This window comes from Photinus pyralis, unplaced genomic scaffold, assembly GCF_008802855.1.
Source record: "Photinus pyralis isolate 1611_PpyrPB1 unplaced genomic scaffold, Ppyr1.3 Ppyr1.4_LG4, whole genome shotgun sequence".
NCBI classification, from domain to species: domain Eukaryota; kingdom Metazoa; phylum Arthropoda; class Insecta; order Coleoptera; family Lampyridae; genus Photinus; species Photinus pyralis.
In genome coordinates, this window is record NW_022170511.1 from 5214422 (window position 1) to 5237331 (window position 22910).

Genomic DNA, 22910 nt, shown 5'->3' on the forward strand with positions numbered 1-22910 from the left:
CATTTCTTTAGTTTACTTTTGCACCTTCTTTATTACGTCTATTTTCACTTTAAGGAGTCATATAGTGCCACGCTTAAATATTAGATGGAAGAACTTTAGACGAAGTTATTTCGCGAATCCTGTTTCTATTAGGATTTGTCCCGCGTCTCTCGCAACCTCAATATCCTAATAGGACGAACAAGCAAAAAGACGAAAGTAAACGTCCGCATGGGAGTGTTATTTAAACGCATTTACTAAATTTAGTAGCACATGCAATAGAAAATCTTTTAAGTAAAACTTTTCTTGTTTGCTACATTAAAAAGTTTCATCAGCACAAAGTTATATTGAAAATGCAATCTGAATTTATTAGTCCCTTCGGAGTTTCAAAGCCTTTTTGTATATGAAATGGTGCTAATTGGCGTTTTTTTTTATTTACAGGTGACGGTCACTCCGTATCCTTTGATACAAGCGGAAGCTGGTGGAAATGTAAGTTTCGGATGTCACGTAAAAGGCGATCCTGAGCCGGAAGTTACGTGGTTATACGAAGATAGGCCCATTAATCATACATGGCTTGTGTTAGAAGCTGAAGAGGGCCTCCTCGATAAGTGGGCCAACATCAGTGTTTTTAACGTGAGCGATGCCGACGCGGGGGTGTATACTTGCGTTGCAAAAAACTCGCTAGCTGCCATTAGCAGTAACGTGACTTTGGTGTTACCAGAGGTTGTCACAGCGACTACTTTAAGTAAATCGGAATCTAGGTTATTATGGTGGATTCTTGTGTGTATCGGAGGAGTGTTAATGTTTTCGGTTATGTGTACAGTGATGACAGTGTGCTGTCTTAAGAACAAAAGTCGAAGAAAACGACGCAATTTAAAAGCTAGTGTAAGCTTTACGGACCAAGAAAAGAAGTTATTGGATGTTAGCATAGCGACGACGACGGATCGTGGAACGGGAAGCTGCGAAGCGTTGGCGCCCGACTTGGACATCATGGATCCCCCAGTACATATTACAATAGAAAGCGAACCACTACCCTTGGCGGTGTACCCACCACCTCCTGAGTTTTCTACGAGCGTCTTGCCTGCGGGTGCATACGGCAACATATTAATTTCAGTATCGGTTAGTAGAGATCCCTCAGTAGATGCATCAAGGTGTCCTGATCTATTGGATTTAACCCATAGGGTCAAACCAGTGTATCATGGTATGGCCACCCTCCCAAGGAGACCGCGTGCAGTACCACAGTACGATAACATGGGACCTCGTGTTACGGCGGGGGGCAGTTCTACATTGTCGCTGCCTGGATCCGCAGCAGAGCTTCCACCACCACCTCCTCCCCCACCCCCAAGCTGTACCCCTCTAACTCCCGAGTTCGTCTCTCTATAACCTCCCTGTGGTTCATCTTGAATTAGTGCCTTTGCTCATGTAAACAAAGTCAAATGGTTTAGCGGTTTTAACAAACTTTAATGTCAATTAATGTTACACCTTTCATTTGAATTATACTAATAAAGCAACGAAATTCCTTCCAACAACCATAAATTTGCGAATAAAAAAGTGAAACAATCAACAAAGTCGCCCTACAAAATGTAACTTGTAGGGAAGTTCCACACATACGTTCTGATCATAACGTGAGATTTGTGTTCTGGTTTCCCACCCGCGGTGTGTTGTAATAGTATTTCGTGAGGGAGAACAATACATTATTCAAAATGTCGTGATAACGTACTAAATACATGACATTCTACGATACCTTATATCGTAGGTATGCCATCTTCCCGATTTTTATTTCGACATGCATCCTGCTACCGTTACGTAATGTCAGACCTGATTTAACGTTCTTGTTATCAACTTTCTACAAGGAAAGGGTGTCCGTTGTTCATTGCGAAACTGCGTGCACCGGTAATTTATTTACTTATATCGTGTAACTTCTTTGAATTTATTTGTTTAATAAAATTGGGCGAAATTTACCTAATCTTGCGGACGGAAAGATAAATTTTCATTTCTCTGACTTGAGTTTAGTTCAGAGGATGGTGCGAGATAATTGAAAGTTTTTCATATGAGTTGCAAATTTGAAATAAGACATTGCAATTTATTAAATTTTCAGTTTATTTCCTTGGAGCATTTCAGTAGATTCAGTGATTTGATGTTGTTTGATACACCCACCGCTTCGGTTCACTTCTTTGGCGAGATAGGAATGATTGTAGCCCATCTGAAGGAGCACATTAGGTCATCTTATGGTTGACGTAGGGTCTCAGAAAATATGAACAATGTGCGTTTTTCAGGATACAACATTTACATACATTTGAATGCACAGTCCCATCATTAAACGCACTTACGATACTTGAAACAAGTTGTAACTGTAAATTTTAAGTCTATTATACCGAGGTCACATTTCCTTCCACCTTGTCTTTATTTATATTTCAATGAACAATAAGAAAGACAATTTTTTGCACAATAAAAATACACACCTTGGATAATGAAGTTGAACTGATCTAAAGGAATATTCTCATTTAAAATGAATATATTAGTATCCAAAGGAATTAAAACACCCGAAATAGATTGGTTCAAATAATTATTATTAGGTAAGATACAAATTCGTTCCAAGCAGATTTACACCGATTGATTTGTTTATGAATATCCTGAGCACTTTCAAGAAAAATTTAATGCAATTTCTTAAAGAAAACCGATCATTATTTTTTATACAAATCAAAAAAGCTTACGTTACCGTAATTAAAGCAATTTCGAGAATCAATGGTTTCTTTAGGGTACAAACGGAACTGCGCTTCTTTGAAATGCTGGACAATATAGAAATTAAAATAGGATCTCTTAGGAAGATACAGTTGAAGTTTTTCTTGAATCTTCCTCGGACGGCTACCTTTTGTATATGAAATTCATCGGGAAATGAACTTCGTTATTTATATCGACTGCATTCAAACTAACTTTCTGTTTTTGCAATATAAGTTATTAGTACTAAACTAAAAAAGCCAAACGAGTTCAAGACTAAACACTGAAACTGGTTAATTTTTCGCTTTGGAATATAGTTTTTTTATTAGTCGAAACGTAACTATGATTTATTTCCTGGAAACGTTTTTAATACTGATTTACCCGCATGCGTATTTGACGAAGACAGTTTATGAAACTATGAATTGTGCAAATCAAGGAATTTAATTACCAGACCCTTTGCAAACGAATTGTAAGACAAGACAAGTAATTGCTCAGCATACAATAAAGGGAAGGGCAAAGCTTGTAGCACAAGAAACGTTATCTTGGCCAGACAGTTTTTAGAAAAATTCTCTCAGATTACTCAATCCGAATTAAATATGGTCTGATCAAAAACAGCAAAATGAAAAAAATCCAGTCGCAACTCATCTTAGGGAAAACAATTTCCTGATAAAAACGATTAGAGCAACCTAACATTGCGGGTAGTTTCTCCAGAATGAATTAGGATCATTCTTCTCCACTACTGCCACTTTGACTCACACACTCACACTGCCGATTTGGCTGGTTTTATTATGAAATTTTCATCTTTTAAGTCGCAGCAAACAAAATGCTCTCTAAAAGCAATGTGCTTAAAAAGTTCGATTGATTTTCTCTTCATAATGGGCTATCGCTATGGGTTATTAATCTCCTCTTCCATTCATTTCCTTTTCCTTTTGATCGAATCAAAACCGACATTGCTTGAGTGTTGTGAATGGGCGAACTTAAATAGAATCTATTAGGCAGTGCCATCATAACGAAGAGTAGCTACAAATGAAACGCGTCAGCTGCAAATGCAGTAAACAAAATTTTAAAAGCGTTAAACGACTTTATAGCTGATGAGAGATTCGAATTGAATCTGTTTTCAAATGCCGATATACTGAGTTTATACGGTAATTTTACTTAACCATTTCTATTTTCTTTCCTTTAGAGACATGAGTCTGTACATTAATTAAGGGAAGTTGTCAACAAACATCCCCAGAAAGTTTTGAACAACTATACCAGTCGAAAACGGCTGAGGCTTTACCCACGTTAATGTTGTTAAAATAATTTAGCTGATATAACAAAGTTGGATATAACAGAATAAAGTAATAAGTTTAATGAAATGTTTCACAACTGTAAGTACTTTAGGAAAATTTCGCAAGAACTTTGTTTTACTTATTACATCTTTAATAAATGTTGAAATGGTACGGGGGAAAGACAACTGTTGACTTTGGGTTTTCTCGCAAAGAAGATTATGTGCGGAAGATATTAACCCTTTCTAATGTTTGCGTTGTTGGGGAGCCGACCGGTGAGCTTTTAATTCCGATTTTAAATTTATGACTGCAATGTGTAATTCTATAGAAAAAAAGCAGTTTTCCAACAGAACCTGAAAAAGAAATCTATATTTCAGCACTGTTATCTTTCAAAGGACGTCCCTCACCCTCTGCTGTACTTTTGACATTCGCATACATTATAAATCTAACAAACACTTAATTATGCAAATACGTATTGACTACGCGTGTAAAACAAAACGTCTATTAAATCAATATTTTACTAGGTTAAACGGAACGTGTTTTCGTTAATAATTCAAACGCGCTTCCTTGACAATAGAAAACTGGAATTTTTTAGAACTACTGATGTTAAGACTTCGTTTTTTCTTCTACACAAAGTGGAGGCATTAGAAACCCATATAGCTGTAAGTATATTAGGTAGGCTTAGTTTCCAATTTCAGCTGCCCAGTCTATTTGTGGCATATCGAAATCGAACACTGGCATTTATTTTCGTCAGCCCTCGCTTTAATTAAGGATCTTTTTCCCTGATAGTCTCGCCTTTAATGTTTAAAAAGGGAACAAAGGATAAAATTAATGTATACAGTTCGTAAAAAATGTACGTGTACTTGTTCATGATGTTATATGGGTACTTACAAAAACACAACGTATTTAAACACGCACCCTTTATCGATCTAAATGTTTGCATAGTATACTTTATTTGGTAAACATTTTTGGGCTTTTCTGAGCGTTTCCATGCTTACGTAAGGGGCATAATTTAATTTAGTTTCGAAAATATTTGCTCGCCTTCAAGGAAAGTACTTCGTTAGGGTCCAAAGGTGAAGTGTATTGGCCAACTAACAGATGTTTCGTAAACCAGAAGTGCCGCAGGCCTCTTTAAGTAATTTAACTTTGAGGTCGAAACTTCCACGATTTTCATCAGCTGCACTTACAAGTGATACACCCAATCGCTGCTATGCACAAACGAAATTGTGTAAGCGCATAAAAAATATTACAAAAGTTTGTATGAAAACTGTTGTTTGGCAGAAGTGGTCAAGAGCAAAAGTCAATCAGCATTGGATTTTTATGGTCTTGTTGAAGTGGAAATTTTCAGATAAATGTCTACACGAAATAAATTTATTGGATGAGTGTTTGGTAGGCCGCATAGGTCCTAAATATAAACTTTACTCAATAATTGCACGTTTTGGTTCTGGAATTTGGACCGCAAACCTTCACACGTAAGCGAAATTTCTCGTACAACAGTGGTACGCGTCTGCTAGTACAACTTCGCTAAAAAAATCAATTTCAGCACACTTAAAATGGTGGTTCTGGAAAGTGGTGGTCTAACCTCGTCTGCCGAAAACTCCCCTACAATCCGGTCTTTCTTCGCTTATCTCGAACCACACAGCTTTATCGAAAAGGTACACTCATCGCCAGACATAATTTTGTTCATGTTCGCTATGAAGCAGTGCATGTGTACATTTTCCTTGATCTCATCATCTTGTGCTGATACCTATGCTCATGTAGTTTCTTTATTTACTGGACTTTCACCGTGTTCAGTTCCGTTTATCCGTAATTCGATTAAAATTAAATTTTGTCGATAAGATGGAATCTATATGATTGGTTAACATCGCATAGTTGATACGTTGTGTAGCTTTTTGTGTTGTTTAATTATCTCATAAAACTGCGAGTTTGGAATTTGTAGAGTAAATCGCAATACCACTTCACCATTTCTTCTTTTTTTGGAATTGCTGGTTGGAACTCGATCGAAACTTTCTTGTACAATAACTTTGCAAACACCAAGACTGACTGTCTTTCACCAAAATCCTAACCAAACAACCCCTTTTCCGTTTGCTTCGTATTTAACGACCCTGCTTTCAACTTTCCGTTGCCGCTTCTTTATGATTTTGTTAACATTAGCCAACCAAATCCCCTAGAAAAAATGGCTGGATTTCCCTCTCGTCTGACTTGAAATGCGCCTTCTTTAAACTAACACCAGTGTTACTATCGACGAACATCTACTTGGTTTTCAAAGAGCAATAACAAACTTCTTATCGCAAGACCGGATTTAAATGAGATAAACTAAAAAAAACTTGCAAATGTCCCTAATCTTTCTTAAATGTAATCTACTGAACAAATACAAATAAAAATACAAGACGATTATTTAAAAAAAACGCATTTCTAATGCAAATCAACATTGGCTTCAAATTCAAATGGTATGATCGAAATTGCATTCAATCTAAATCAGCGACCATATTTAAACTTAAAGAAAATTGAAATTTACATTATACAGGGTGGTCCATCAGTATTACAGGTCAATTTAAGTACTTGAAATTGAAGAAAAAATTCACACATGTAATTTAAGCTTTAGAATTCTATTTCAAATAAAGAACAATGCTAGGACAATGCGATCATCGAATCAAAGAGAGATTGCGCCGTATTTACATCCGCTTTCATTCCTTATCGCAGGTGACTAATCTTTTATCGATTTCATGCCGCCCCGATGTCCTGAGATACTCGCTACAATTCCTTTTATAGACAAACTTATTCAAACTATATTTAAATTGCGGAACTCACAATCTTGGGTAGCATAAAGTACTTACAGGGATTGCTTCAAATAAAAATAAACAGTTACCTCCTTCTGGTTCAATGATGAAACTCATTGTTATTTAGTTGGAGCGATTGTAAATTTATCAAAAATTGAAAAAGTTTACTCTCCTATTCCAGAAATAGGTAATAACCGCAGCTTTGTAAATTGATAAACGCAAACAGATTCCACAAAATTGAAAAGATACAACGAGCATTGTTTTATAGTATCTGTTTCTTATACAAATTTAAACAATTCCGTACTTTCGAACTAATTTTAATATGAAAATTGGCATCCCGTTTCTTCTGTTGGTCACACTAATGACTTAACTAATGACCAAAACTCTGAATTGTGTGATAAGAATTGCTATTTTGTCTTGAACAAGTAATCATTCAAAATTGTGGAATAATATGATTACTAAGCATCCAAATTAAAAAAAAGATCATTACTAATTAACTCTCCTTTTTTAGAATATCTTAATTAAACGAACCTAGTACACACGCTGAAGTATAAAAATTAAACTGCAGATTTGTTGATTGTTCCACTAATTTCTGTTTTTATGGGTGAATTTTTGTACTTTCTGAAGGAATTACTGATTAATAAGTGTAAATAACCACATCAAATCTATGTCATTTATTGATTTGTAAAGAGAAACCACTAAACCATTTGAACTTGTACTAATTTTAATGTTAATTTACGCTCGTATTTCGTACACAACCTATCTAAGATGACATTTCAATTTTTAATATTTTTTTGTGTATAAACCTAATAGATATATCCGTTTTCATTCAAATTTATCCTTTCCGAGTGGAAGTTTCGAAGGACAATGACCATATTCTAAGCATTTAAAAACATTTTCCTTTTGTTATTATGCGTTGTTGATCTGTTAGATAAACTAAAAATAAATTAATCTTTGTAATGAAAAGTTTTGTTTTATTATAATCCCATCCACGTCAGCCATTACAATGGAAAATTCGAGCTAAATGCAAAACGTGCGCACGGTGCCACTTAATTAATTGAGAGGACAATAAATTGCCCTGTCCAGCGAGTGCCAGTGCTGTGAAATTAACTGATCATAACTTCCTGTTTTATTGTCCGCCATTTCACTAGTCGATCTCACGTTAATTACTGGAAATAATTAATGACTCGAAAGGAGAAGGGGTTCTTTATTTAGCAAGAAAATAAACTCCGCCAACTTTAAAAATGCTCTCATACTTTTTACTTGCAATAAAAAACTACGTTTTTTCCCTTATCGGAACTTGTCGAAGAAGAAATATGGGCTATGTTTTTAAATTTAGTTGAAAACGAATGAACTGACGTAAAAGAATCACGTCTTAGTTCAGCGATGTAGAAACTTTACCAAAATATGCTTCAGTTTAAGCTAAATTAACTTACCTAAACTTTTGATTTATGCATTACGATGCGATTTAAATATTTATTTTAGGATATTGGGATTGGCAATTGTGATAAAAGCTTCGAGAAGCTCAGGGTCTAGACAAGTTTTTGTTGGAAAAGACTTCGGAACGGCAGTAATGATGATCAATTTCTCACGCGATTCCGGCACTAGACGTATAGAAAATTATTTTTCTTTTCCCAGCTTAGAATGATCCTGTTTTTATTCTGCCATCGGATAGTGTCTGCATGTCCCATTAATTAAACTGAAACTATACGCTTGTGAATAATAACAGCAATTTATTTCCAATTACGATTATCTTGAATGTAGATATAAATCTAGGAGGAATTAAGGTCGATATAGTGAAATCTGGTGTAATCCCTTAATTTTGCGACGTACGTATATGGAAAACAATCAGCTAAATTGGTGAATAGATGTCGCAACTTCGACTTTGGTAAACAAGCTTTAAGCTTAGTAGGCTGTTGTTTTTATTGTTAAGAAGAACCTCTACTTCCACTTTCCGCATAGATCTTTGTGGCAGCTTCTTACACTGGCGATTAGCTAAATTAATAAACAAGAACTACACGATGAAAGGTTCTATTTTGAACACAAATAGATTACTCTCCAATTTAGAGCGTCCCAATGGCAAGCAAGAAAGCATTAGAACCACAAAGATATATTAATGCTAGGCTTCGGAAATCTCTAAAGTATCCTTCATGAACTTAGATAAAAAGGGTCTTACAAGGAAACCCTTGAAAGTTTGTTATGTCAGTGTAACCATCAATATAAGGAAAGCTTAAATATCAATATCGTAATCCTACCTTCAAAGTATTCATGTCAGAGCATTGTACCATCAACAATAATCCCCATAACTTAATTTATGGGGCGTCAAAAATAAAATACGGTTTGCTTACAAGAAGCATTCAATAAATTACCCGGATGTATTTAGCCATCCCTTATTTGCATAGGTCCTGCATTTACATAGAAATGCTGAATGTCGGGTTTTCAACAAGGCCATTCAGAGGATATCACTTCGTTAGTAAAAAAAATCGGCCCTTGAAGATGAAAGCACTAATGCCACCTTGCAATGTTTGTGTTTCTTTAGCCCTGTCCAATATTTAAATTACTCGTTGTTTATCCACAAGAAAATTAAATTGCAAGCTACCGGGGTTTAGGTAAGTTGAACAATTTTCATGAACAAAGATTTCCTGTGCATTTTCACTGAATTGTTAGTGTGTCTTGCCGCTGCAAAAATTTGAAAACTCAGGCAGTTTCTATTTATGTTTTGTACCAGAGATCGTATAGGAAAGTATATGATCTCCCCCCCCCCCCCCCCCTAAAAAGGTATTCTCCAATTATCTCTTCAGATGCTGCGGGTTGTACCGACTCTCTTGAATTCGCATTTTCAGATCCTGTTTTTTCACAATTCTACAGATTATTCCTATTTCTCAAATGTTTCAGATTTTCTTCAGACTCGATGAATTGTTCAGATTATTGATACTACTGAAATCCTTTAGTTTTTTGGAACTCTTTGGACGATTCTTGGAATACTTCGGAAAGTCAAGCTATATCGGATGTTTTCTGATACCTACTTTAGATTTTTCCTGCTCTTCGGATTCTTACGTTTCTTTATGTTTCACATTCTTTAAAATCTCTGCTTTCTTAGCTTTCAGATTCTTTAGATTCCCCGGGTTTTTGGAATTCTTCCATTTCTTTACATACTTAGGATTCTTCAGTTTCTTTAGATGATTCGAACACTTCGAATCTGCCTGATGCTTGGGATTTAAGAGGGAAATCGCATTGTATTGATTCTTTGCGTTCTTTTTATTCTTGTTATACTTACGTTTAATTAATTCTTTCTGATAACAGATTCTTTAAATCATTCTTCAGGTTTTTAAAGTTTATGGAACTTTTCTTTTTTTAAAACCTTTGATTTTTTAAATTCGTATGATTTCTTCTTTTGCATTCTTCATATTATTTTTGTATTCTTTAGGTTCTTCAAGGTCTTCTTAATAGTCTTCGAATTCTTGTGTTTTTTGAACGAAATTAAGATTCTTATGATTCCATTGATGCTTCCGTTTCACCGAAGTGTTCAGAAACAAATTGTTAAAATTATTTAAGTTTTGAAGCTTCTTCGGATTCTTCCAATTCTTTCAGTCAGTAGGTATCCTTCAGATGCTTCGAATTCTTTTATTCGACAGACTCATCATTTTTTTGCTTCTCTTCGAATTTTTCAGATTCTTGAAATTCTTCAGATTTATCAGATTCTTTGGATTCTTCTTTCATTCTTTAAATTCTTTCAGATCGTGCAATTTAAAATTTTAGGATATCTTTAACAAAACGGGATGAAGATATCAGACTATTTTATAGTACAATAGCCCGCTTGAATTTAAAATTGGAGAATATGAGTGTGTACTTTACTTAACTATCATAGAATGGTTTGGTTTATTTTTGATGCAATATCATGTATGTTATTTAGGTCGTTATTGGTTAAAATCCTACAATAATGTACCTAACTACTTTTGACATTTATCCTCTTGTAACGACCCTTCGTTTGCACAAAAAATTTGTACAGTTCAGAAAAACATTATCTAAATATAGATACTTAACTATAATTGAGTGTGAGAGGGTGTGTGTGTGTTTTTTTATTTTTTTAAATTTATTTATTATCCCTCTCTTGTTTTAGGCCCTCAACAGGCTTGCGCCCAATTACAGAGTGACCCGCATAATGCCTTTTAGAGGTGCCTCTGCAGAAGGTCTTAAGTTTTTCTATACTACTCCGGTATTTACCTTACGAATTAGGAAAACTGCAGGAAAACCTAATTCGGAGTAGCCGGAAGAATACTCGAAACTGGTGTAAGGTAATTCCGATCTCTGCCACAGAGGAAAAATTCACCTCAACCCAGGTTCGAACACCCGACCTCCGGATTTATAGTCCAATGATCTACCACTGAACCATAAAGCCGGTTCAGCATTCAAGAGAAATTAATTATTTCATGTTCATATGTTTCATATGTTTTTTTTTATTTAACCGTAAGGAAGCTAAAAGGGACTTAGAAATATAAAGTAAAAAGCGCGGTTAGAAATGGAATTTTATTTCAGATGTAAATAAATAAATAAATACTGCTTTATGCGTGTATATTCAGGAAGAGGTACATGAAGCGGATTACTGTGATTAAAATAAGAGCAAGAAGAGTGAGTTAAAAGTGTCTACTACAATCGAATGTTAAATGACAAAAACCTGATAATAGCGAGGAATAAAATATTTTACAAGGGACTATAAATATGAGTGTAAATAGGAAAGCAGCAGTGCGTTAAACGGCGTTACACGCGCCGTGCAATTTTAAGCCAATCGGTCGATTGAGTGGATTCCAATGATAGAAATTAAGCAAAGAGCGAGGTATCATCTCCATAGAGCTACCGGCGGACGCTGCTTTTCCAAGGAAGAAAAGCATGAAGATAAAAATTTCCATCAGCGAGGATTCTGTGGGCGGTCCGTGCACAAACATCGAAGGTATTTATGAGTATGAACAATTTGTTCTATCGCTTTGCAGTATTGCCGCTTTTGTGTCGTATTACCATTTGTCTCGTCGTATATTTGAACTAGCGCCTATTTGATAAACAAATTATTATTAAAGAGAATTTAGTGCTCAAGCGTTATTTAAAGTAATATACTTATGTGAAGGCGATTTAACCACCTACTTGCGTTTTATATCAAGTTGGTGTTAGCGGACACCGAGTGCCAGTAGGATTTAGACTCGCACCTGAAAATTCTTATCATATTAATGTATTGCAAATCGCTTTATTTTAATTTCATTTATAAATAAAGTTGAATATTTCCTATCAATACGAAGTTTTTGTAATTAAAAAAAGCTACAAATTAGGAGTAGTATTCCCTTCCCAGTATTAGTCAATGTTATAACTCTAAACCATCATGATCACAATTATCAGAAAGGTGCTACTAAGGAAAGTGCAAAGTCGTGAATTCGTTTTATTAACATAATTGACTGACGGTTGAGCTATTCGACACCAAAAAATAGTTAAGCATTGGCTCTGTTCCGTGATAGGTATGTGTGCGAAGCATAACAATAGTTAATTAGGAAATTTAATCACCGTTGGATGTAGGCAACGGACATCATGCTAATAATCTTATGAAACAGGAGATTTCCGGTGTAATAAATGCTTATGAACCTCTAACCCGCAATTCAATTTCAAGGAAAATATCTCTAGCACTTTTTAATACAAATATATTTCTGCAGTTTTATGTAATCAATCAATATTTTCCATCGTCTTGAAGACATTTGTGTACCGCATGTAAAGAGGGGCATTATTGACTACAATTACTACAAAAACTAGTGCTTACTTTCCTCATTGATTTCAATTACCTCCTGTCCGTATTGATGAGCCCATCTAAAAATTTCCTTCTGTATTGATTATTCATCGTTTTTCTTTTTGGTATTATGGTAACAAATAACAAGCTTGAAACATAGATCGTATCACATACAAAAGGAATTGGGGGAAACTAGTGTTAACTTCCCACTAAGTTTATTGTTCATCTCAATATCGTTGTGCTATGATTTATGAATAAAGGTAGGCGATAAATCTGATAATCATGCGCGCCGTTGGAACCATCTCTAGACTCCCCATGAATGAGTGAGGTGTTTATAAGTGCATATACGTTTATAAGTTGAATGTTCCACTGTACCAATGCATTAAAGGAAGTTCGTAGATCCAGTGGAGTGCAATATTTACTGTTTCAGAGGTCATGTCTAATTACTCTGTTAAGTTATTGATTGACCTTGCCCAGTTCCATTAGATTTTAGTTTGTCAAATGCAGGAAAACACAGGTATTTATTTATTAATTTAAATTGCAACATAATGATCGTTTATTAATACTTGTAAGTAGTAACTAAAATCCAATAGCATAATTTGTGTACACTACACAAGCTACCAGTTTTGCAGTGGGCGGCTACCTGCGATGATTGAGGGATTGACGTGACTGTTTTTATACTAGAAGAGCAATAAATAAATACTTGTTTCCCTGCATTTCACAAACTGAAATCTAATAGAACTAAGTAAGATGAATCAATTAATTCACAGAGTACTTAGACAGGACCAGTAAGTATATCCTACAAATATTTCAACAGAAAAAGTCAGCATTGAGAGTGCGTGTTTTTATCCGTGATATGAGTAGGTACTCTAAAACAGTAAATATCGCAGGCTACTACTCTGTGCTTATAAACACTTCGCTCATAGTCTAGAGGGTTCCAACGGCGCGCATGATTCCCAGCTTTATGTCTATCTTTATTCATAGCACAGCGATATTGAAATGAAAAATAAACTTAGTGGAAGTGGAAAAGTAGACTATTTTCCCCCGATTCGTTTTTTAGATGATACGATCTATAGCAGACAGTTAGCTTTCATTGCAAAAGAGATAAAATGATTTCTCCAAATTTTTCAAATCATATCCCTATATCAGTACACAATTCCTTTGGTAAAATCATAGGTACCACAAGTTCTAGCTGTTCGTTTTGAACAAGAACAATTTTACCGTCAGGAAGATCTTCTGTGGCGAAACCTATTTCTCCATGACTGTACCTAAACGGTGTCGGAAAATGACAACGTTGTCTCAAAGTAGTAGAGAACCGAAACCAGCCAATTAGCGGACTCGCGTTTGTTGCTAACAAGGCTCTACCGAACAAATTCACACTAGATCTCGAGCATAATCATGTTATAAGTACAATACATGAAACTTTCAGCGCCAATTTGATTAGGTGTAGAGCACTAAAAGAGAAAAGCAAAGTTCAGACATAATTTATTTATCAAGCATTGCCGTTAATCTCACGTGACGTTTCAACAAAAGAATTATTTATTTTCACTCCATCAGTATTCTTAAAGAATAAAATGGGCAACACAAACAGAAACCATTTCCAAGAATCACTCAGTCGCTTATTGTGTAACTTCACGAAATGCAATTTTACTATTATTATGCACCATGTAATTAAGTTTAACTTTAGGTAATTTAGTTGAATTGTCGCGAAGTTGGTAAGGCGTTTAAAACTGCATATCAAATTTGTATTATAATTTAATTAAATAATGCAATTTAACGAGGTTTGTCGTCTATATAAGAAAAATGTCATCTTTCAAAACTTTACGGGAAAATTTAGCTCAGCTCTTTAATTAACTTTATTGCACTTTTCCAGCTTGCCATAAGAAAACGTAATTACTTTTAAAATACGTTACGGGTAGGTACATCAAACAACTGGCGTTTGGTTTGTGATAGAAAGTCGACTATGCGTCGATACCCTCAAAAGTAGGCACGGAGAACATTTATCAAACGTTCCCCTTTATTTATATTATTTTAAAGGGCGGTTATTCAATTTGAAATATGAAATAATTGAAAAGTGGAGCTACTGGCGTCACGCCGTGCTAATGTTGAAAATATGAAAGCAGAAGTTAATGTGGAATACTCAATTTCAACATTATGGGGAACAATGGCAGATTTATGGGTTCTATAATTAAACGGCTATTATGTATGCAAATGAACATAAAGGGACAAATCAGAAATAAGTTTAGCGTATCGAAAATCTTTCCAAGACAGGTGGATTTCGATTGAAAGGGGGCCTATTGTCAATTGCATTTCGATTTTTTTATTTTTTTACATTAAAAAAAAAGAATTAATACATTATACAGAAATTATAATTATTAGGTAATTATTAGGTAAGTTGTTTTTTGGGCATTTCATTTTCATTTATTAAATTTGAAAATACAGATTGCATTTTTGGATTTTAACAAAAAAAATTATTTTGATTAAATTTAATGATCATAAAAATAAACTTGATACTTTTCTTTCAAACATAGTGAAAAGAAAATTATAATGTTGAAGGGCTCCTAAATCCTAGTGGCACACAGACCCATAAAGTACCTAAAAACCGAGTTAACAACCAAAGATAAAACATGGGCATCTGACATGTCAGATAAAATTCATCGGTTGCACATACGTTTGGGATAGCTTTAGCAGGTTATTCGCTCTGTTTCGTTTGCGTTGTGCCATCCTGTATTTAAAATCATACTCATAGGCATGCATCTTAAACCGTCCAAGGTAAGGAAACAATAGAACATACGAAGATCATACCAAGAGAGGGTAAACCATAGGAGAGAATTAGCATCAGCGAAACCGTCGAAGGGCAAACCCGGGAGATGGAATACTTATAAAGGGTTAAGGGTAAACCTTGAGATGTTCGATAAAGTAAATCGTACCCGATTCCGTTATCTCTCCATAATCTGCATTTCCGTCCTTCCTCTTCTCTTCACTTCTCCTTTCCTTTCGCCTCGTTTCCACAACTGAACCTTGCAATTATTTTAATGTTTTTCTTTCCCTCTGTTAGATACTTTGGCACTGATCAGCTCCTTGTACCTCTCGTTTACTCTCGAATTCGCGATTCACACTCTCCAAAGCTAAACTTGTACATCTTTGTCCCTTTTTGCAAGATTTACTTCCATTGTTCAACCTATTTCTCCCCTCCCGTGCTTTCCACCTCTACCCCTCCGTAACTGTTTCTTTTGTAATAGTTTCATTAATTCACTTTCACTTTCTCTCGTTCCTCGAATCTTACTGCCCTGGCGTGCCCTGCGTTTTGACTCTATCACTATCTTATCCATTTTTATTTCCTCCTATAATATGTAATTTGGCGTCCCAGTACCCATTTGTAGTACCTCGTTACCAATTCATCCCACCCCTCTCACCATTGCGTCAAAAAGGTGTCTCCGTAATATGATAACATTTTTGAAATTTCTCACTCGCCACTTCCCCCTTTGTTCTTAATTCTCCTATTTGTGCGTTTGCCCCATTACTACGTTGCATTTAGTATCCTAAGCGTTTAAATTCTCTTAGTTCCGTTACCCTTTCCTCCTTTCATTCTATCACCCTTTTCCTACCTCCCCCTTTCCAAATCCGTCCCGTTCCGTTCCGTTCCTTTTCTTTCCCCGTATCTCTCTATTCCTCTCATCATCTCTTTTATCTGTTTTTCCTCTGTTGCCAATAATACTGTGTCATCCTCCTAAGCCAGGGACCATATCTCCCTTCATCCCATCACTATCCCTTCACTTTGACACTGTCTTAAAATTTTCTACAAATCCCTTATGTAGAAATTAAGTGGGTATCCCTGTCTCAATCTTTTAATTGTCCACAACATTGAGGGCGTACTGTCACGAACAACAACTCTTTGGCCCATGTGGAAATAATCAAAGACTGTTTAAACGTGGTAGTCAACGAAACGACTGTCTTGCCTGTTGAGCTGTTGAAAGGAAAAGGATGACAACAATTAAGTGAAAAAAATATTATTATACCCTGAATCAGCAACTGTTGGTTTTCAGCTCATTTTGAACAAATAAATCATCGAGTTCAGGATAAGGTCGTCGTTTAAATGAATGATGAAATGAAAACGTATATTTGAAAATTTATAGCGGGAAACGATTAAAATTAAACCTTCTAATTTAAACGACTGTGTGTAATAATTTTAATTACGGAAGTGTGCGTAATACCATCATAAATTTTGAGACAAACACTCTTACTTTTGTATGCTCTTAATTAAATAAGTAGGTTTCGGGCCGAAGTAAGGCACGAAATCTATTATTTACAATGTGGCGGTTTTCGGAGACTCCCAAGAAATGAGCCCTTTGTAGAATATTAAATTGGATTTTAATCTTGCTAAATACGAAAATTTTCGGTTCGTACATCAAACGGTTTATCTAAAATAAGAAATTAATAAGATTACCGCAGCTATAATTGCGTAATAAAATATTTACCAAATTTTAATGGATCCTAAATTTATATCAAGGCAACGGTCATAAAACGGGTGCTGTTTAGAACTTCGTTATCCTTCATTTTCCGTCACTGCCAATCTTTAATTGCACTTCATTCGAAATTAACAGTAATGTAATTCTTACGCTTTGATTGCTTACGGAATCTCGCTAAATCGTTTTCAAATTGGAAATTCGATAAACCGGTGCCTGATATTGTTATCATATGTCGTAGGCTTATTTTTATTGTAATATGCAATAAGGATCCTCTTTGGGTATCCAATAAAATCACTGTTTCCTTTTGCCGAAGATCCTATTTATAGAAGCTACAAGCTTGTAGCCATCTCTCTAACCCGGTTGATTTGAAGCGTTCAACAATTCCATTTGTATAAAGAGATATTTCGGACAAAATCTCGAAAACTACAGAAATTTTTAAACTAGGAGTTCTACTACCTGCACTGCATATGTTAACAATCTAAGGATAATATTTAATTTGCAAAATACAAACCTGCATACCTACTTCACTGCATTTATAGGACATAGTCATGGAAATCAGCTATAACTTTGAATTCATATAGACAAAGATCACGTTTATTCGTTTTTTAACTGTCGTATAACAAACGGTATGATTGAAAAAGGACTACCTACGTGTTTCTCAGTAACAAGAGTTCACAATTCACAATTTACTTTGTACGAGTACGTGTCCTATATAGCCCTGGAAGCGTTTCTAGATATCGAGGGTGCGTTTAACATCACGTTCGATTCAATTAGTGGGGCGGTTGAAGGCTTTGGCATTGATGGGTCAATCCCAAGGTGGATTCGCGCCATGCTCGGAAGCAGAGTCATTTTTATCCTCAATCGAGACGACGGAGATGAGCTTGCAGGTTACTAGAAGATGTCGGCAAGGTGGAGTGTTGTTTCCACTGCTTCTATGTCATCAGGGCTGTCTTATTTAGAAAGTCACTACCCCGGAGACAGAGAGCAGTGGCTGAACTCAGGTGGTCCGTTCCTGGTTGTTCAAATCTGAAGGGGGTCGTGTGGTTTATAGACGGGTCTCTAACGGAAAGGGGAACGGGAATAGGTATATATTATTATAGTGTAAGAATAGAATACACTAAGATATTATGATCATCGACAGAGAGCGGTAGCTCGCGCACAATCGGTGTGAAATAGTACATTATACAGTGTGTCCCAGATCGGGTGGGATTGCATAGATAACTTTGTTATTATTAAGGATAGAGAATTGGTTAAATAGGCAATGTTTTGCAGTTTTAGATGCTTATTTAAAATTTCCTTTTGGAAATTCAAAATGTCGCATAGGTTCGACGTAAATTCAAAAAAACTAAAATTGGTCATTTCCTTGAATGTCTTATATCATCGAAAGTATAAGAGATATAAAAAAAGTTTTATATAAAGGTTACTGTTTTTGATACGTTTAATTTAGAAATGATGTCAAAAAAAATTCAAGATGGCTACTTTTGAGGAACATTTACCAACTTCCTAAAGTTAAATAGGCGCCATATGGGATTTTTAGATTACTTGATAGATTTTTTAATTCTCTTTTCAACGAGCTATCATAACATAAGATTGAAAATAAGATACCAGTTATATCAACGGTTTTTATATTTTAATCAAGTAGGCTGTGGTGAATTAAAAAAAAACAAAACAAAATCTATTCGAGGCAACAAAACAATGAAAATAATTACATCAGATGTTTAAAAAAATCAGGGACGCACTCATGAGAGGGGGGTTTGGGCATTACAACTCCCTCCAAAATTTTATATAAGCGGTCTAGAAAAATTTGATTTTTATAACATCACTTATTGACTTATTATCCATACTTACATACCTACAAATGGTGGCATAACTACAAACTATCCCCTCCAAAAAAGTCATGCTATTATCCAGTTAAAGACATTTCAAGACACTTCGCTTTATTTTGCACAATGTATTACCATTGATGCATTGTCCCAGGTCACATTTTGTAGGCGGTTTATCCGCAAGAATATTGAAACTAACAGTTTTACCAGTCCGAGTATATGGACAGATAAATCTTATTTTTCTAACTGCGAAGTGTATCGACATTATGAACACTACTCGTCACAGGAAAACCTACATGTTGTAGTTTCACGCCGAAATCAAGTAATATTTTTTTAAATTAATGTATTTTATGGCATAATGGGAAGTCATGTAATTGGACCGGTAATCTTCGATGGATCTTTAACTGCTCACCATTATTTACAAATTCTCCAATAAACTTCCTTAAAGGATTTTTCTCGATAACGTATGTTTCGAAGGAAGGGTTAGGTTATTCTACCTACCAACAAACTGGCTGTTCAGGTCACAATTCACGAATTATGTACAGTACATTAAATTATAAAAGTAAGTACTTAATTAAAAAATAAAAGTAAAGTGGAAGTAGCTACCACTACAATAATAATAATAATGATCAATGGCAACACGTTGCCTAAACTAAACTGTCTTGAAGTGTGTTTCACTAATAATGGCCAGTATTTTAAACATCTGGTGTAATTATTTTCATTGTTTTGTTGCCTCGAATAGATTTTGTTTTGTTTTTTTTTATTCGTCACAGGCTATTTGATTAAAATACAAAAACCGTTAATATAACTGGTATCTTATTTTCAATCTTATGTTATAATAGTTCGTTGAAAAGAGAATTTAAAAATCTATCAAGTAATCTAAAAATCCAATATGGCGCCCATTTAACTTTAGGAAGTTGGTAAATGTTCCTCAAAAGTGGCCATCTTAAATTTTTTTGACATCAATTCTAAATTAAGCGTATCAAAGACAGTCACTTTTATATAAAACTTTTTTTTATATCTCTTATACTTTCGATGATATAAGACATTCAAGGAAATGACCAATTTTAGTTTTTTTGAATTTTCGTCGAACCTATGCGACATTTTGAATTTCCATAAGGAAATTTTAAATAAGCATCCAAAACTGCAAAACATTGCCCATTTAACCAATTCTCTATCTTTAATAATAACAAAGTTACCCATGCAATCCCACCCGATTTGGGACACACTGTATATCAAGGTAGAGAAGTACAGTATTATTGCCTGAGCACCAAGATTACATCTCGAGGCGCTTGCGCCGAGGGGTGTAAGGCGCGAAGGCAATAATAGACTTCTCTACCGTGGTATATATACTATTTTTTTCACTACTAGATCTTGAAGTCCTCTAAATTAACATATTATATTGATAAGAAAGTGAACGGTTGGACAGAATTTTTTGTTTATTAATTTAACATGTCAATCAAGTGCGTAGAAGTACAAGTCAAACTGGCCGTATTTTGTTCTGTCATTGAGATATTTTCAAAGAGTAATTTCGTTCGAATTTTTTCAAAATGTGATAATTTTAGGTATGTAATTTCTCTGGAAATGGCGAATGGTGGCAATTATTCATTTTAGAGAACTTGTCCAAACGTTTATTGAGCGAAATTTCGGGTTGTGTTTTCTAAAAGTGACAGCGTGACAGTTCTCATTATTGACTACTAGTTAATAATGTGCACATTATTAACCACTTTGAACAAATGCCGAGAAAGCCTACTTTACAAGTGGAAAAAAGGTTAATAATCATGTCATCAGACGCTAGTAGTGAAAAAACAAATATACTTAGCTACAGTGCAAAAGCAAAAAAGATCCAAATTCATAGTGCGTTCCCTATTTATGGAAACGTCCATTTCGATAGGGAGTACTGGGATTCTCGTGTCGTACGCGATAAGTTAAACCAAATTAAACTATTTTTAATTAATTACTCGGTCTGCAGTTATAGGAAAAATATGGGACAACTTGCATGCAACATCTGGAAAAATTAGAGCGCCTGCAGAGACACCTGTCACGACTGTTTCTGATAACGTTAACTGCAACTCATTAAAACGTCAGTCATTCTTTTTGCTTACCCAATTGACTATGGATTTAATAAAACTCCCAGAGTGAGTACGGGCGGCTAGTACCTACGCCCCTTTATGAACCGAAAGTTCTGGATTTTATTAAACTTGTTGGGTTTAAGAATAAAAAACGCATTTTATCAACAAAATCTCAATGTGTATTTGAAACTTCTCCCACTTCGCATAAAAGTGGCAGCACATGCGCACTGAATATAAATTGTTTGCATATTACCCGCTATTTTGAAGCAGGAATTTTCAGAAAATCTTTAGAAATCGAGACGTTCATACCCAAAACTCAGGATGTTCTGTCCATCCTCCTATGTGTAATAGTTGCTACGAAATAAATTGCAGAAGAAACCCAAACTTTGCGATTTTTAGGTGCGATTAGCTCTTAAGCAATATATTTTGGGCTCTCTTGTATTTGGCGAGTTACAAAAATCTTGTCAAATAGCATGTGACATTACGATATATCCGATTATTTCCGGTATCACTTTTGGTTTAAGCGAAAATCGATGCCACTTTTCTTTTTTCACTTGTTGTTTTAAAGAGCACTTTTCCCGAGCGCTCGCGATAAACCGTATACATATTTTATGCGTTATTTTACGTGGTCGAACAGCAAATTGAAATTGAAATGTATAGTTTGGAAAAAAATTAAATTCTGGATAAAAGATCCATGGCACATAAACACAGAATTAATTTATGGAATTTTAACCATAGCCTCGATAAGAAATACAGAAAATAAAACAATGAACTTATGAAAACTAACTAAACTACTACTAAAGGATAACAATCAATAATTTGCTTTCAATTTGTACAAAAGCTAGAATTCATTGGAGTCACAAATTTTTAGAAATGTGGCGAGAGCCGAGAGCTAGGTAACAGTTTTCTTTCATTATTAAGTTTTTTTGTATCGACATAAATGTTTAGTGTAATTGCAGTTTAGGTTATTAGCTTGTTTCTTTTTCCCGTTTTTTTAATCTAAGATATGGTACACTACATTAAATGTTTAATGCCCTGTAGGTCTGTTATTCGCTAATTGGAAGTGTCGGTATATTAAATAATTGTTATCCAAAGTGCTTCGCAAAATTGCGTAGATGGGTAGAGGCATTATCATTATACCAAAATGTCAACGCAAATTGTTTCATTATTCTAAAAACAATTAAAGGGAATTAACGTTAACGACCAAACAAGGAAGGAAACTACAACAGTTGGATATGAAAATTCGTTTACTTCTTTCAAGCGGTCTACCTAACCGATTGAATGTGATTAAGATGAATAATAATATTTAATTGCCCAACAGAACAAAAATTATTCCAATTATAGGACAATATTATGTAATACTACAGACGGCACATCAAAATAACATAAATTAAGCTACCAATACATATATATATATATATATATATATATATATATATATATAAATTGATTCAAAACCCATTAAAATCAACAATCATATTTAATACAATTATAACTAAGAGTATCTAATGCAAAATAAATGGATCAATGCAACTTAGTAAGTTGTTTAAAGCAGAACTGAAAATATCCTTATTTCCGCAAAATTTATTATATATTCTAGATGAATTAAAAATCGGCGACATAAATAACACATTAGTTCTTGGTAGTGGGAGATGAAATGGTAAACTATTGCGAGAATGGTAAGGCGGTACAAAAAAGTTAATTTGGGACAGTAAGTCAGGAGCATCAGTCCTGTCATGCAGGATGTTAAATAGAAATGCTATGTTACATTTTAACCTTCTAGCCTCTAAACTAGCGACATGAAACTGGTTTAACAATGCAATATGGGAGTATCCTCTAGGAGGGTAGACGTAATTCACTTTATAATAAAGAAATTTGAGGAATTTCCTTTGAATAGATTCAAGGGAATGTCTATGTTTCTTAGTTGTAGGGTACCAAATTGGTGAACAATATTCAAGCTTACTTCTAACTAGAGCAAAGAACAATGATTTAAGCGCTACAACGTTTTGGAGTAGTTTACAGTTCCTAAATATAAAACCA

At 34.8% G+C, this 22910-nt stretch overlaps 1 protein-coding gene across 2 annotated transcripts in view; it reads left to right on the forward strand.

Moving 5' to 3' along the window:
• The window catches only part of LOC116167679 (matrix-remodeling-associated protein 5-like), a 79258-nt gene extending 71638 nt beyond the window's left edge, over positions 1 to 7620 (forward strand). Inside the window, exons 2-3 of one of the 2 annotated variants that reach the window (XM_031483134.1) lie at positions 418 to 1095; positions 1158 to 1360. In XM_031483134.1, coding sequence (XP_031338994.1) covers positions 418 to 1095; positions 1158 to 1226 — 747 coding nt within the window. In that variant the 3' untranslated portion in view covers positions 1227 to 1360. Of the gene's footprint in view, positions 1 to 417 lie in introns of both variants that reach the window. The other variant, XM_031483133.1, reaches the window with a different exon arrangement.
• The last annotated feature ends 15290 nt before the right edge of the window (positions 7621 to 22910 follow it).